Source organism: Amphiura filiformis, chromosome 7 (genome assembly GCF_039555335.1).
Source record: "Amphiura filiformis chromosome 7, Afil_fr2py, whole genome shotgun sequence".
NCBI lineage: Eukaryota > Metazoa > Echinodermata > Ophiuroidea > Amphilepidida > Amphiuridae > Amphiura > Amphiura filiformis.
In genome coordinates, this window is record NC_092634.1 from 8,123,345 (window position 1) to 8,141,190 (window position 17,846).

Sequence of the window (17,846 nt, forward strand, 5' to 3'; positions counted from 1 at the left end):
TTATTTTCCTCCCTAATACTTATTTGAAAAAATCGTGACAGGGAAAAAGGTTTAATGATGGGAGTAATCTCTGGCATCCCTGGCACCACCATTGATTTCAGAAAGACACTTGACTCGCCTGTTTCTATCATGAATAATTTTGTTCTCAGAAACCCATCTTGGAGGACTTTTACTTTGAGGCTGGAGTATTACATATGGTCTATTTCAGATTTAAATCATCTTTATAATATGTTAATCTTTCATTACAATATTGATACATTGGGTTTATATTTTTTTTCCAGTACCAAACCTGTTTCAGCTGTGGAATCAAACCCAGGAGGCACGAGCCTAGAGACTGCTCCATTTACGGTACAACCCTCTGTGCAACAAGCCCCTGGAGTAAGCCAGCCTGAATTCATTACGCCTGCTGTAGCGCCACCAACTGGCAACACACCTGCCATGGCTGCAGCCGCACCTGTGCTCAATGTGAAGAAGCAGACAGCGGAAGTGGTAGGAGCATCAGTAACACAGGCAGCCAATGAGGGTGCCACATTTGTTGCACCAAAAATGGTGAGCTCAGCACTATCAAGTTTATTGTAGGAAGGTCATTCAAAATAAAAGCTCTATGTCACCATAATCATAGATAAAGAAAGGTGCACAATATCAACAACAACAAGGTGCATAATATCAACAACAACAAAAGCGAGCAGAGAGCAGACGAAAAAAATAACAAACACGGCCAATTACATTTAACTTGGGGGAAAAAACCTGTAGTCAACTGAAATTACTTTAAAGCATAAAGAAATATATTGAAAATAACATAACATTTATAAAAATGGTCCCATTGTCAGACAAACATTACCGCTTTTCTGCAAAAAGACACAACCTTGTCAGATGATATATGCTTTGAAAGTTATTATTGCGCGTAGTGGTCATACGTAATATGCCCATATTTGTTGTGAGCTATAACAGGGCTCAGATACAAGGATAAGCCAATCAGATTGCCATGATTGATATAGCTGTTAAGAATGTGTTTTGCACTATAGTACAAAGTCAGGATTTGTTTTCACTCTTGTTTCTGATTTGTTTTGATCTGTTTTGTTGTAGCCTGTAAGGAAAAGCAAAGACACCATCACAGTGAATGGTAAACATTACAGTATACTGAGCACTATTGGGAAAGGAGGCTCTTCAAAGGTATGTATGGTTGACAATTGCAGAATTCTACCAGAGGCTAGGGACCCTGCCATGTTTGCATGTCATTCAGGGAGGAGAAATAATGGTGTTTAGGCCAAAAAAAAAAGTTGTTTTCTTGCCCTCGTCCGACCGACCGTCTCGGCAGTCCCGACCGTAGAACTTTTTTTTTTTGAAAAAGGGGTTTTTTGCGACTTTCCCAAAATGGCATGTGTTTTTCGCCTGAAAACCGATGATTTAAAAGAAACGTTGTAAAAGACCATATCCTGCATGTTTACGTGTCCGGCTGTACCTGACTGTCGGGTTCCGTAATTTCGTGTACCACCTCAGCGTCTAAGCTCTAATACAATTTGCTCTCCACCTGCACATTTCGGACGGCGCATCTAGGGATGAGTTTATTTACAGGCAAAATATAACCGTGCATATCATGCAAGAATGGATACAATATGGCTCTGGTTTTTTTAACATGTATCAAAAGTGTGAACTAAGAGGGTAAAAATGAAATTGACAGAAGACCCTTAAAATATGTCATTTCTCAAAGCAGATTACTTGAATTTTAAGAAAATACAAAACTTGGAGCTTAATTCTGTTCATTTGGTCTGTAAACTTTGCAGACCCTTTAGCCAAATGAGATTTTTTTCTAAAAAAGCAACTTGTTGCCAAAGCCAGATATTGCTTACTGTAATGCCTATTAGTTAGCAAATTAGTTGTGATGGGAAAATAATGAGTCCAAGTTACTATTGACCAAATATGGCCATTCTGTGATCACTTTTAGGTAACCTTTCAGGCATATGAAACTGGAAAATGGGCAAAATAGCAGGTTTGGTTGTCAAAAATATGCTCTAAATGTACTTAATTTCATCCACATATATTGCTAATCCATATGTGAACAAGGTAATGATAACTGAGTACTAACATATCAAAATAAGTTTGATAATGCCTTTATAGTAAAAATGTAACTCTCTATACTCGTGGGTTTCGGATGTTACATTATTATGTTAACAGGCATTATTTGCAGGCATCTGGCCCTATTTCTAAGCACATACTAGTTCAAAAATGTAAGTGATAATCACTGTCAGATAATTAAACCTATCACTTGCAAATGTAATCATCATAAATGATATTTTCATCTTCCTGAAGAAATTTTTTTAATTTAGATATATACATGTACTGATATCCACATTTATTCATATACAATACAATACAATACAACCAAGCATTTATATAGCGCCCTCCAAGGACCACAGCGCTTTCCAAAAAAGAACACATATAATAATAATAAAACAATAATCAATGCATATACATTGTTACCCGCATCCTTATTGTAAATGTGCACTGGACATCATAATAAATCAAATAAATTAGCTCCCTGAAGCATTAAGTTGGTAATACAAAGGGCTATACCTTTCTTACAAGCATAATCAGGCTCTCGTTTATGTCTTCCCAACTTCAAAGTGTTCGGATGTTACATTACGTTAACATGCATTTGCAATCTAATTTAACTAATTGAGGGAAACATTGTGACATTTCATTATTTTAGCATAAATATCAATCACTTTGAATCAGAAAACCTGTTGAAATTATTCAAATGATTCAAAATATGTACAAATACTTGTATAATTAAAGGCAGTGATTCGGATGTTACATGCTGTTAACATTTTTACTAAGTTTGATGGTTGGAAGTTGAATTAACAAACATGAGATCATTATACAACAGGTATGTTGCCACCATGGACTCTCAGAAATTTTTTAATGCAAGGCACAATCATTTATCATTTGCACATAATATAAAATATGCAAAAACTGATGTGTATTAAAACAGCTCATAAATCTGTGTTAACAAATAATTCCCTTGAAATTTGTTCCGTTGTTAAGAATATTTTTCTTGTTGGTTAATTTGTTTCCATTGTTAATTTATAGTTTTATTGGACATAATGAAGCTGTATGAATCATAATAAGTATTTCTCCTGCTTTATTTATGGTATATGTGCATAGTGATTCCAATATAGGCCTCACACATGTACATGTACGTATATATTAAATGTTAAAATGATCACTTTTTTATGAAAATGCCGATTTTTTTTCAATTTTGAAATAAATGTTATGATAAAATTGCTACTTAATTATTTTCAATAAGTTTTAGATATTATCTAGTGCTAAATTCTTATAAAGTTTTTGAAATTACAACTTCATTTTGGACTTGTTAACAAAAAATAGGTAACATCCGAAACACATTTTAAATTAAAGTATTTTGCTAGTGTATGGAGAAATACTCAGTGTAAATTGCTTTTCAAATTTAAAATAAATTTCTTAGGAAATGCGTATATGTCAGTAATGAAATTAATTTGAAAGGAATGAACCAAATCAATTATATTGCTTTTTATTTTATGTGTTGTGCATAGAGACAATAGATATTGATCATATTGTAGAGCTAACAACTTGTAATTTTTTCCACTAGCAAGGTTTTCAAAGGTGAAATGGAGTCAGCAATATTTGGAAAATGAGAATGTACATCATATTTACTAGAAATTCATATTCATTTAAGTGTATATTCTAAAATCTTCTTACAAAGCCCTGTCATTGGCCTCACTTTCCGTTAACATTTTGCCTTGTAACATCCGAAACAAACTTGACATGTTAACAGTTTGCACACTCAAAGAACAAACCCAGATATGGTAAAAAATGTTTCTACTATGGCCTTCCCTTGATTTCCAATCCATTTGAGCCTTTCATTTTCCCTCAAATTAAATTTCTTCAATAATATGTCACTCTTTCTGTATCGGATGTTACATTTGATTCGGATGTTACCATTGTTAACGGAAATGTTGTGTGACCAACATTTTACAGAAAGTCAAGAGAAAGTAAAATCATTTTTCATTTAGATACTTGTTGTCATGTCTACTTCAACTTAATAATGAAAATTCAAAGCTGGTATTGTTCTTCACATAATTATAAGACAATATGTATTCTTTCGGATGTTACAAAACTGTTAACGGAAAATGAGACCCATTTAAGTATTGCGTCACCATAATTTGAAAACATTCAAGCGATACAAAATGTGCACTTACAATTACTTATATTGCCCTGAGGCACACATTAAAAGTATTTGCTCATGTTTTACTTGATAAAACAATCACTTAGACAGTGTTAAAAATAGAGCAAGATTGTTAACGGAAAATGTAACGTCCGAAACATAATTTTCAAGTGCTCAAATTTTTTTCATGTTAGAAATTATTTGGTAAATCTTGTATTTCTTGGATCTTGTACTAACATGTGTTCATAAAATATTAAACAGAATACTCAGAGCTGATCTGGTTTTATTTTGCAAACAAAACATATCAGCCACTTTTGTTAGGTTGACAAATTTCCGTTAACAATTGGACATTTGGTCTTGTCACAAGTAAAGAAAGAAAACTGGGACAAATTTTGTTAAGCTATGGGAGATTAGCCTATGTCTACACTACATAAAAATGTAAAAAGTTATCCTGAAATATGTCATGTGTTTCTGCTGGGGTCTCCCAAAGTGCCATTAAGCGTTTTGATACATGTTAAAAAAACCAGAGCCATATAGCAGATGTTAAAATATGGTAAAAGTAGATACAATTTGAAAACAGTTATACCAGATATTCATTTCTTGTTTATAAATATTTAGATTCATGATATTTGTTCGTATCGACTAGGAAGCAACATTGCACTATTTTTTTTCAACATGTTTGTTGAGGCTACTTTTATTAAGAGCACAAATCGCTCGGTATAAATATGATTTCACTTGAAACATGGCGGACACAACGAGTAGCGCTGCCGCTAGCTGTACAGGTGAAGAAAGGGACCGAACACGCTGATTAACCCTAACACTGACCCATGCTTTTTGGTATCGGAAGTCAGAGAAGATCCGATTTTTTCAAGAAGAAGAAGAATTTTGACTTGGCTTTTGAGATTGAACCTTTGACCCCTCGCATGCCAAGCGAGCGAACGCGGACCGGTAGCTGCTCGGGTTATTGCTGCCCGGCCAGCAATTCCGTGAGCATATCACACTTCGGGTGATTGCGTCATCGCAGACCCTGGGATGCATGCATGTTATGAATTTTTCATTGTGGTATTTTGTGGTATTTACTGGTGTTAGGGGTAAAGGACACTCTAATCTGGAAAAATACATGTATTTTAACCCTAACACTGACCCATGCTTTTTGGTATCGGAAGTCAGAGAAGATCCGATTTTTTCAAGAAGAAGAAGAATTTTTGACTTGGCACCCCCGGGATTCGAACCTTGACCCCTCGCATGCCAAGCAAACGAACGCGGACCGGTAGCTGCTCGGGTTATTGCTGCCCGCCAGCAATTCCGTGAGCATATCACACTTCGGGTGATTGCGTCATCGCAGACCCTGGGATGCATGCATGTTATGAATTTTTCATCGTGGTATTTTGTGGTATTTACTGGTGTTAGGGGTAATATGATAGTTTTGAAAAGCAGAAAACACTACATGTAGGAGAATTGTACACTTCATTAAACGTAGGCCTACATGTAGAAGAGCTACAATTGTTTAAGGTGCAAGTGGCGAGCACAGATGCTGGACCATGGCGTGATGTTGCTGCTATGCTACGGAAATGCTTGAACCATTAATTGCATTCGGTATTCGCCATGTCTGTTTCTGGGAAACGGAAAGAAAAAAAAAAAAAAAAAAAAAAAACTTTTCCCGACCAACCGACCCAATTTTTAAAATCCATTCGAGGGCAAGCAAAGCGATTTTTTTTTTTTGGCCTTAACTGAAAGCATGATTGTTTTTGATCTGCTTAGAATGCATTACATGTACTGATGCTTTGCGCTACACACTGCACAGATGCATGCCCATGTTTGAAATGTTCATAGTTTCAAAGACACTGATTATTGTTCAATTTCAGCCTTTTCCAAAAAATTGAGCAAACAGAAAGAGGTGCATTTGTCCCTGTGAGTGATAATCCAATATGACAGATTTCTCATAGCTTTGGCATAAAACCCAGAATGGAATGCAACTTCTCTGATACAATTTTATACTGACAATAGGTGTTAGCAACAATAGTCAAGAGTCATAGGGCTAGTAGAATGGTAAAACGGGAGAGTTTGAACAGGTAGACTTTATTACAAGGAATGGCTTTATTTTTCACTGTTTTCTACATGAACATACCAAAGGAGATGTAGAAATTCACAGTACTCACTGTACAGCCAGTCCCTTCTTCATGCCAAATGTACAGAATGGCAGATATCCTGAGGGGTACTCACATAGTAAAGGCATACAGGGATGTGCCGCTCCAATGGGTAGGTTTTTCATGAAAATTCCTTAGACATGGGTCTATGTTTTGAAGAATAAACTCCTTACACAAAAATACATACAAAGGTATGGGAAGAGTTGTTGAAAACAGGTTTGGTCTGAAGGGACACCCTCCCTGACAGGAAATAGAATGTGTACTGCCAGCAAAGTAAAATGATCAGGATGTGCACCATTTTCACCTCCATAGATGACATGGAACATTATGCATGGATGATTTTAAGCATCTTTCCAAGTTTCAAACTATACAACGGTTCTGCAACCCATGATAATGGTCAACAAATTATCACCACTTTGTGCTAGATTTTGGGTTTGTTTATTTGCAAAGAGTTCTAGGACTCACAAAATCAGCTGTTTCTCCATGTGAGACATGCAATGTTAGCGTGAAGACTTAATTGAGGGATTGTATGGAATAAAGCTGATAATCCCTCAATGAAGTTTTCACATTAGACTAGTGTTGGTGATTGATTTCTTTAATGTAGGAGTAACCCACAGGACACATGAGCACAAAAAGTATGCAATATGTCGAACAACAAATATTGTTATAATCTCAAACAAAATTTGATTTAATCAGCATTTTGTTAATACATTTTAATAGCAATCTTTCAGTTGTTCAATCTTCACAATGAAAAATTTCACTCAGAATCGAACAGCTTAAATAAAATACTGTACACTATAGCCAAAATAATAAATTCTCGATCATGAGAGCCAACTTGGAACGCACAGTTATTTGCGCCGGCGTACTACATAAAGACCGGCGCTTACGGTATAAACACAGCTTTTGAGAATTGACCAATCACACAGTCGCTTGCTAGGCAAGGTCAAGGTTCGGTCATGCAGGTCGCGCGATTGTGTTATTCTATGAAAAATATGACGCAGAAGGTACATCCTCTCATGATCGAGAATTTATTATTTTGGCTATAACTTTTATATTGTTTGTTCAAGTTTAGGAAGGCAACCTGTGCATGTTACCTGAATCTTACAAATTACAACAGTGTTATTATACAGGTTATTACTTCAGGTACACGCAACATTATATATTATTCAATATTGCAACATATTGCTATTCAAAAGGTGTTGTTTTTCGTTGGTCATTTTTCTCGTTGATTATTGCATAAAAATGATGGTAATGTATATACATATTTTTATTTATTAAACTGTTATTCAGATTTCCTTTTACAAATTAAGCGTACTGCTAGTCGTCCAGCGCGTATTATTTGCACAAGGTCCAATGCACACTCTTGCCGTCGCGCACGTATACGCGATGGTTAAGATGTCAAAGGAAATCTGAATAAAACTTTACATGCATATATTATGCTCTCCCTTTACTGGGATTGAGCGCTCTATTCAAAAGATAGTCTAACTATGAGTAAAAAGTTGCTATATTATATAATATATATATATATCAAATCCATTTATTTATTTCATTCTTATTTAAATCTGGGTTGACCTTTCAATGAACTGGCATTGTTCTCTCAAGATGCCTAAAGGTCCGTTCATACTACCACCACATTTGCAATGTGTTGCTTTGCGATGCCGATATATATCGATTACTTTTTGCCGCAACTCGTTGCAATTCCAAGTTAAAATGTATATAACTTCATTGCGATCGCAATGCAGTCGTTTGCAGTACGATGCAGTGTGGCAACGCACCGCATCGCAAATGCGTTGGTAGTATGAACGGACCTTAACTAATATACATATCTTATAAAATAATTTTGATTTGTTTGCACACTGCATATATGGTATATACTGTAACATAACTATAAGGCATTTAAGGCACACCAAAACTAAAACCTGCATTTAAAATAAGCAAAATGTACATTTTAGTTACATTATCATACATTAAATCAAAACTTGACAGTACTTTGGTATAAAATTAATGATAAAGTTTGCATTGATGAGTGCCAATACTGTACATAATAGATACTGAGGAGAATCTGGAAAACCTTTAGCTACACTCTGTATAATTGACTATTTCAGTAAATCCCATAAGCCTAATTTGCGGGTAGAGCTATGATGTTGTCATGCTAACGTGCACATCGCCACTGCGCTCTTCACAGCTTTAAAATGCCTAATAATGATGCCCAGTAACAATGTTTGCTAAGCGATGTGCGCATCGGCGTGACATCAAATGACAACATCTCAGGTCTACCCGCAAAGGCTTATGGGATTTACCAAAAAGGTCATTATTGCGTAGCCAGCCATGGATGAAATTTGTGGGTATTCGGGTCCTTGCCAACAGCACATGGAAATTACCATAACTATTTTGCATCTAACTTCATATGAAAATAACATTGTGTTCTGTGAGCATTTCAAATCATGATTAGTCTGTGAGTGTCACATACAAGTACAAGGATTTGGATACAAATGCATTCCAATCAAAACATGAATACCCCCAGATTTTCTTCCAAAGATGTGTGCTGCCTGGATTCTCCATTATCTTTTTCTTTGTAATACTGATATGTTTGAATCCAATTTCATGCAAAACAGGCACAATTACTGTGTTTGTTCCATTAAGCGCCCATGCCCTGATAAGCGCTTAGCCACAATTTTTTAAACTTGCAGAATGCGATACTATCGCCCACCCATCCAAACCATTCAGTTAAGCTTACCAATGCACAGTAAATGCCTGGAGTACGTACATGGTACACTTAGGGATTCAATATGTTTCACCGTTGTTCAACGATGCGGCCGCATCATCTGCATGGTCTACTTCACGAGGGCAGCTTTAGCTGCCCGAGCAAAGTAAACCACACAGACGCGCCGGACGCGAGTTGTTAATCAGTGATGAACAACTGTGAAACATGATTGAATCCCTTTCAACAACGAAAACAAGCTAAAGATCGTATAATTCGTTTAATTATTGACAGCCAGCCTTACAAAAAGATCGGTGATTTCTGTTGATATCACTTCAGCAATAAAACTGAATAAAACGGCAATCTTTATCCGATACTTCCAAAATACTGAATTCAACTTGTAAGCGTGATACGCACACAGATTTTAAACAACGGTTGGCTTCTGTACAAAAGTATAGGAAGAGTTGTTGAATTCCCTTTCCCCACCACCCCCCAAATGCATCTGACTCTTACTTTTTATTGGATTCATTTAAAAAGGTGCTTGTGTATTATTTGAATATTATCATGTCCAAATGCACCTAAAAGATGACATCACATATTCACATTGTTAATGTGTATACCGGCCATTTTGAAGTTGACCAATATAAAGGTGTCTGCACCGAAATGAATGACTACTTTTTTGACAACCAACCGCTCATGTAAAATTACTTACTAGCACTGTGAACACTTAATGGAAGGAACAAGTTATGGTACATATGACATGAATAAAACTTGAAATATATATCCTAGTGCTAGAGAGAGTATTCTGTACAAAATAATTTTTCCCAATTGCTTCACAAATATCCCTGGTAAGACAGACCCAGTTGTTTAAAAACATATGGTGCACAAATAACCCTGTATTCAACTGATAGTATTTGACACTTACAACTTATTTGATTGATATAAACTCGCGCTTTGCATAATTAATGACTGGTGGGTGCATATGTAACTAAAATCATGCATATTATGAGTTGAACCAAGTATCTACAGTTAAGTAATTTTGATACCCATTGTAATATCAGAAACTTCCAAATCTCTACTTCACAAGGTTTAATGATACATGAAGATTTTTTGATCATGGTACATTATCTGTGCAGCGACTGCAGCCAGTTATCATCCTTATGAAAAATCTACATTCCTATTATAATGTAAACATTCTATTCAAAAATGGATTGGTCACATATTTCAGGACAAGACAAGCAAAGCATACATGTATGTACAGGGTGAGTCAAAAAAAGGGCAATAGAGAAAAGAATCCATTTTTATTTTAGAACCGATTTGAACCTTTTAGGTTTTAAAACATTTTATAAATGATATATCCATTAGTGACCTTGTGTGAAAAAACCAAGGAATTAGCATTTACCGTTTTGTTTTTATGACACATTTTATAGCGATACCCAATTTTAATATTTGTCCAAGAAACATCTAAAATTTGAATGCCAGCCCACTCTGTGTAAGGTAGATTTGGAACAACTGCTATTTTCTTAACCTCATTGGCATTGAAATAATTTGGAGCACCCAAATTGTTATTTTCCTTGGTCTTGTTTAAGGAAAAGAAACATTATTTGTTGTTATTTTCATTTTACCTTTACTTTAAAAATGTTTATTCTCTATCAAAAACATACACATTTGTAGGCGGATTTTTTCAAATGTCGAAATGAAATGCGCGCAAATTGAAGTGGAGTGAATTAATAAATATCCAGTAAGTTAGACATATTGGGATTTTAAAAAATGGAGTTGAAGTCGAGTGAGGTATGAAGGACTTAAAGTAATGTTAGAAAGTTTGTTTGAACAGAAAAAAGAAATTGAAATAACGCAAAAATCAACCTTATTTAAGTTAAAGTCAGTTTCAGAGCTGGTGCCTTTATCGTGCATTGTGTGCTCTCATTCAAAATACATGGTACCTCGTGGACAAATAATGAAATTGGGTATCGTAGCAAAAGAACTCATAAAAATTAAACGGGAGATGTGATTGACTTCATTTTTTCACAACGGGTGCGTATTGAGTGTGGTGTTTATAGAAATTTTTAATAATTGGAAAGTTCAACGTGGTTCTTACATAAATATCGATTATTTGCTCTATTGAGACATTTTACCTCAATTTTATGCTGTTTTTCAGCATTTATTGAGCATTTTCAGCCTTTTTCCTCTGTTTTTGTAATGACCCTATTTCATGTCTGTAAATAATATTGCAATCCAAAGATGTACCAAACTTGTACAATCAGCATTTATCATAATTTAGTCATAATGGACTCTTTTGTGTCTTGTAATTTTTTTTTAAATACTAAACATGTGAAATGAGAGTATATTGTTCTCTTCATGATCAACTTCTGCAGTGACCTTGGATGAAAGACTCAATGTTATGTTCCTTTAACATAGGAAAATTATTGTAAAATCATTAATCAAAGGACAATTCGCATTAGAGTAACTTATGGAAAAAACAAGAAACAATAAAAGCAAAGTAGAATTGACGTTCAGGTAACACTAACAACTAACATATAATAAGATGGAAGATATACATGGAAGATTATTTTTTACAAAAGAATGTTTTGGTTCAGCACCTGTGTCTGTATACATAAATGATTAGTTCCCACTCAAAATTGCTTTGCATTTGCAAAATATAGTCAACATCAATATTTAACCCTAACAGGACGGTATACTACAAAATACTACTTGATATATGCGCTGTTCGTGCATGCATCCCACGTGGTGTGATGACGCAATCGCCCTAAGTGATATATAGGCACGGTTTCTGTGGCCAGCGAAGCCCAAGACCTGTGGCAAAGTGTCGCCGATCCAGTGCCTGGCATGCGAGGGGTCTCGGGTTCGAATCCCACCCAGAGCAAACAACTTCTTTCCTTCTTTTCTCTCTTTATTCCTTCCTTCTTTCCCTTCCCGTCGCCAAAAAGGCCTTAGGCGGTTAGGGTTAGGCCTCTTTATTTGTAAGAGTACATTCTGTAAGTACATATATTTGACGTATGCATGTAATTTGGCTGTGAACATGACATCATTTGGCTGTTAACATGCATGTAATTTGGCTTTGAACATGCATGTAATTTGGCTTTGAACATGCATGTAATTTGGTTGTGAACATGCATGTGGCTCAAAATAAGCTAAGGTGTCATAAAAGTGTAACACACAATTATTTTTCCAGCTCTTTTCTTTTGGTCTCCAACCAGGTTTAAATTACAGTATGCACATATATCGTTCATAATACACTAAAAGAAAGATAAGTTATAGACCATTTACTTCACAAATTTAATTTTCTAGCCCTTGCGTACGTTATATTTGACAGACACAATTTTGATGATTTTCTGCAATCAAATAAAAATTTATAAACTATTACATAAGGTATTTTGTGGTTATTTAGGTGTAGGACCTACAGCAACTGATTGTGGAAAAAAATGTGTCCAAATATTACAATGAGGAGGATAAATTGTTATAAATAAAATATGTGTGTCTGTCAAGCCATAACATACATAAGATGTCTGTCAAATGTAACATACAGAATAATAATTTGGCAAAAACAGTAGTTCAAGATGGGAAATTGAATAAAGATCACTTGCAGTTTATAAATCACATGTTTTAAAACACTTTTATAAACTCTAAACTATCATCATAATGTGAACATCAAGTGATTTTTAATTTTTTAAGCGTATTATGTATGTTACTTTTGACAGACACATACAAATATAATCTTGCGTATGTTACTTGCGTACAAATGTTTGACAGACAACACTTAACAATGGATTGTGTCATCAAAAAGCTTCTCCTCACAAAGTGATAGTGCCACAAAGCTAGGTGGAGCTAAATGCTATGTCATGTAGCATAATTAGCTGTATCACCCTAGTTTAGCAGGAATTACAGCACCGTCTTGCGTATGTTACTATTTGACAGACATTTCAAGAAAAATTTTAAAATTGTTATATGTTCAAAAAAGATGGCAGCCACTTACAAATTGATTATCATATGGAGAAATGAAGTTATTTACAATAGATTTACCCTTTAGTTTATGCTTCAAGTCTTTGTTTATAAAAAACTGAGGGACTTCAAAATCAATCAAAAGTTTGACAGACAATAGTAACATACGCAAGGCAAACTTTTAAATCCTTTTTTTGATCTGTTAACTTATAATTCATAATGCCTCTTTCTGTTTTTTTGATTGGTTTACTGCACCATTTTGGGAAACAGGTCACATGAATTTCTATAAGGATCCATAAAAAAATTAAAAGCTGTTGAAAAAAGGCGTCTCTTGGCATGTTACAAATAAAAGTGTAAAAATAGGCATTATAACCTCTATTTTTTAGTATTTTAATTATTTAGAGTGAAAGGATTTTACTTAAATTGTGTATGCTATGTCTTTACTACCTAAACTTGCCACTAAACTAGCAAATATTCCATTTCTATAATTATTATTTTTAAAAAAAGATGCCAAAATATATGGCTATAATATGACACCTTAGCATATTTTGAGCCATATATGTATATATATCATTTCAGCTGATCAAAATGGCAGTAAAAGATAAACTTAATCAAGTCCTCTTCCTTTTGCCAGCAAATTAAAACAGAAGCAAATTTGTAGTTGTACATGTAGAATATAGCAATTACATGTAGCAGAACCAACGATTCCACCCACTATGTCAAAAGTTTGCCATGGCGAAAATAAGATTCACTACAGGTACAATGTTTGTCAAGTATGCCTAACAGGGTCTTAGCTAGGATTTGAAACATGGCCATCATTTTGACCAACTGTCCAAAATTTGACCCTGTAAACATAAACCAGACCTCTGCATCTCATGAGAGTTCAGTCAGTTCAAATAGTTATTGCTATACTGGTCTTGTTTTCAGTTCACAGAACTTCTGCAAACATTGCTTTTATAAGTTTTAGAATTTAGCATATGTCACAGGCATTAATTGACTTTTTGGCAAATCCCATTTTTTTGATTCCAGATGTCGTCATTTGATGTCATCCCGACTTTCAATGTGCAGTAGCGATGTTCGCTAAACAACATGCGCATCAGCATGGTGTCAAATGACGACATCTGGAGTCTAACCGCAAACGAGTTATGGGATTTACCGAAATGGTCAATTTTGCTGGTCCCATGACCCATGACAGGTTGATGGGTGGCTAACACCCTGATGTCAAATATGAAATAAGGTTTGGCATATTGAATATGGTTAGGGTTAGGGTATAATCTACATAGCAAACTTCTACATAGCAAGCTTTCGACATAACAAACCTTCAACATAGCTTGCTGTAATAGCAACTTCTACATGTAGTTAATTATGTACAATGTATGTATAACTTCCAAAGCAACAGTCTTAAACATTTTCATAGCAGATGACCACTGACCAGTGCACTGGCCCTTTCTGTGAATATAATTTGTCTCTCCCAACATTGATAGCTTCGAACTGCACATTTACTGAAAATAAAGATTGATGAATGCATATTAAATATTTTGATAGGTTATGAATGTTTAAATGCCACATAGAATTTTCAAATCCCATCTGACTATAAATCCTATAGACCACTTGACATGTGACGTCATTGCCCGGCAGTATGCGCACGCATTATGGTACGTACTTTCCATTGTTCTTTGCCCTGCAGTGTGCGTGCGCACCCCAGTCTGCTCAGGGCATGTGTATTGGAAATCTCCCACCACATTTCATATAGTACAAGAAAGCCATTGAACAGTGAAGCGATTCGTTCGGGCATATGGACAGACCAATCCCTCGCCTTTGTTGATTAACAATGATGTCAAGTGGTCTATAGTCTTATAGATCATGATACTGATGAAACTACTCCCATTTCAATATCATATTTGGACCTTTGTTTTCTTTTCCTACAATAGAAGAATAATCCTATTACTGCAGCAACAGCAATAGTAAGAACAACAACAGCAGCAATATATGTTTGCCGTTTAGCGTGAGTTTTGGCATCATAAGTGGTAGTTTCAGGAAAATCATTGTTTGCTGTTGCATCCGATAGAGTGCAAGGGGTTTGCGTTGAAATTGATGGTTTATTTGTTGTGCCTCTGTTACCAAAGTCAAACACACAATCCTCCATGAAAGTTAAATCTGCTTCACTTTTTACCACACATAAGTACTGACCTTCCTTTTCTGGCACAGTTGCACTAAACCCGTATTGATGACCATGATTAGAATAGCCGAAGCAGGCCCTTTTAATCACTTCCCCTGAGTCCTTAAGTAATGTGACACATGGGGTGGGAATAGCGCGATCAAAAAAGACATGTGATAAATACCATGCCATCAGTTCCAGTTGCATTATTCTTACAGGTTGGCATTCCAGGCAAGTATTCCACCCTAAGCTTAATAATTCTTGATTTTTGTAGAAAAGCTTGGCTAGATATGGCCGTCCCAATTTTCTCAAAGGATAGATCGCCTAGGTAATCGGTTACTTTACGAAGTTCATATTCTTCAAGCCAGTATAATGCATAATCAGATCTATTGACTGGATCAATAATCAGTTCCACTTGAGTTCCAGCACCATGGTTTTTTGTTAGTCGTATTTCTGTTCGCTCAGGCTTGTCTAGGAATATGGCACCTTGGGATGTCATGAAAGCAAAACTGCTTCCGCCGCTCCATTCTAACTGACGGCTCTGCTTCCATACATAAAGTCTACTATTGTCTGAAGTGACATTTGCTGAGAGTGTGAGACTTTCCCCTTCCAGTCTGGTAATGTCGTCTGTAAATGGTGTGCTTTCTTGTGCTATTGCAATATAATTGATTCCAATCATTAGAGATATTATCTTGGATGCCATCTTTAAAATACAGAGATGTATGTTGCGTCTGGAACGTGCTTGACTCGACAGCCAACTGGCCTACTGAACTGGTCACATGACAGGCATGCTCACTAAACCTTTTTTGGAATTAGAAATTGTGAAAATAATTAAATTGTGAAGAATTATTCCCAAGTGTAGTACATACAATGTTTTATTATTTATTTGTGCATGAAGAGGCCTCTTTGTAAACTTTACTTTTGCGTAGGTGTCATTTTCAACCTTTTTTTCACCCGGCAAATGATTACGCACTAAATTGCATGTGGCATGCTGGGATATATATCATCACATACATGTGCATGATGCAATGCATTAAATATGGGTGTGGTTGAAGGCTAATTTTATATAGCATCATGTGAATAGATATGTGGGATAGGAATGCATGATCACAAACTGCAAAGGGTCAAAGGATATATGGTAATCGTGTGCCGGGTTGTGTGCAATGAATGGTAGAATAATGTGTACATTATTGTACATCTATGTGAAAATTAGTATGTGCATTCTACATCCAGTCATTCATTGCTAAAAATAATACTATATCAATAATACAATTATAGCTGCTTTATACGAGGCATAATAGTACTCCTATTAGGAGAGTCTCACTTTTAATTCCCTGATTTGAGTTTTACACAATGATCTGTATTATAATCTTTAATTATAATCTTTAATTATAATCTTTAATTATAATCTTTAATTACCGTATAATCTTTAATAGAAGAGTGCAGCACAAATTAAATTATGCAGCATAAAAATTTCACTCTGAGGTAAAATGTTTTGTATTTATGCAAGTGTAAAAAAAGATCCAGTGAATTGGAAAATATCAGTCCACAATAGATACAGAAGTCGCATAAAGTTCATGTTGTCATGTGTTTCAAAAAAGGATCATTGAAGCGTGCATATTATGACTGGTTCATCGTTCTCCAGCTGACCTGGTTTTCACAGCTGTGGCACCACAATTAAGTTATTAGCATGTGGCGCTGTTAAAGGTTTGCTATAACTATAAAAGGCTGACAGTGCCAGACAGCGCAACCAACGATGCAATTCAATTCGCAACAAGTTAAAAAAATAGATAGAGATCCCAAGCGTAAAAAAATTGTAGAAATAGCATGAAACTGAAAAATGAAATTGTCATTAGGTGTAATTTCTTTTCACATTAAAAACTTGGCAAAAGGAAGAAAACAGTGCTCAGTGTTGATCAATCTGAAGTTCCAATCAATTGTGTGTAGCTACAATTTCTCCAAACACTGCCAAAATGGTGACATTTTACCCTTATTTAGGTTGTTTAAAGTTGTATCACTTGCAGAAATCTTATTCTTGATGATTTGAGAGTTGCTGCTTGTGCGAATCACTGATAGTACAACTTTTACATTGTACCAATTAAGGATAATGGTGGATGGTAAAATATTATTTTCTGGCTGATAATGTAAAAGTTTCAGAAGATTATTTGCATACATGTATTTCTTATCTTACAAATATTATAAAATCAGATTTATTGATGCTTGCTTGCAAATTCAGATTCAGGGCATTTGGAGGCCTAATGTTGATGAAATAAATTCAAAATGAAAAAGCAGTCGGTAGCTGTTATATATCTCCACATTGCAAGTTGACTTTTGTTAAGTTTTATAAAAAGAGGTGTAATTTGCACAAATATATAGGCCTTACACTAACTTGAAGAAATTATTGTACTATAGTAGCAGTCAGGGGTACATGGATCTCTGGCTACATACTAACTTGAAGAAATTAAGTTTTTGATTTTTAGTACTTAGTGACAGTGTCAAAACTATATTGATGTACCCCCTCCCCCCACATCCTCATTAAAAGATGAGATGAAAAATTTGAGAACATTTTGTTATGGTTTTGTCACTGAATCCGTAATTATTCTGTTGACTTTTTGTTTCCGTTGTGAAAAGATTGCAATACATTTCAATTATGTTTTAAAATAATCAATTCAAACT

The 17,846-nt window shown here is 35.2% G+C and overlaps 1 protein-coding gene across 2 annotated transcripts in view; it reads left to right on the forward strand.

Moving 5' to 3' along the window:
• Nucleotides 1-17,846, forward strand: part of LOC140156699 (dual specificity protein kinase TTK-like) — a 75,715-nt gene that overhangs the window by 11,905 nt on the left and 45,964 nt on the right. For both annotated transcript variants that reach the window (XM_072179633.1, XM_072179632.1), the window contains exons 9-10: nt 282-549; nt 1,087-1,173. In XM_072179633.1, coding sequence (XP_072035734.1) covers nt 282-549; nt 1,087-1,173 — 355 coding nt within the window. The remainder of the gene's footprint in view (nt 1-281; nt 550-1,086; nt 1,174-17,846) is intronic.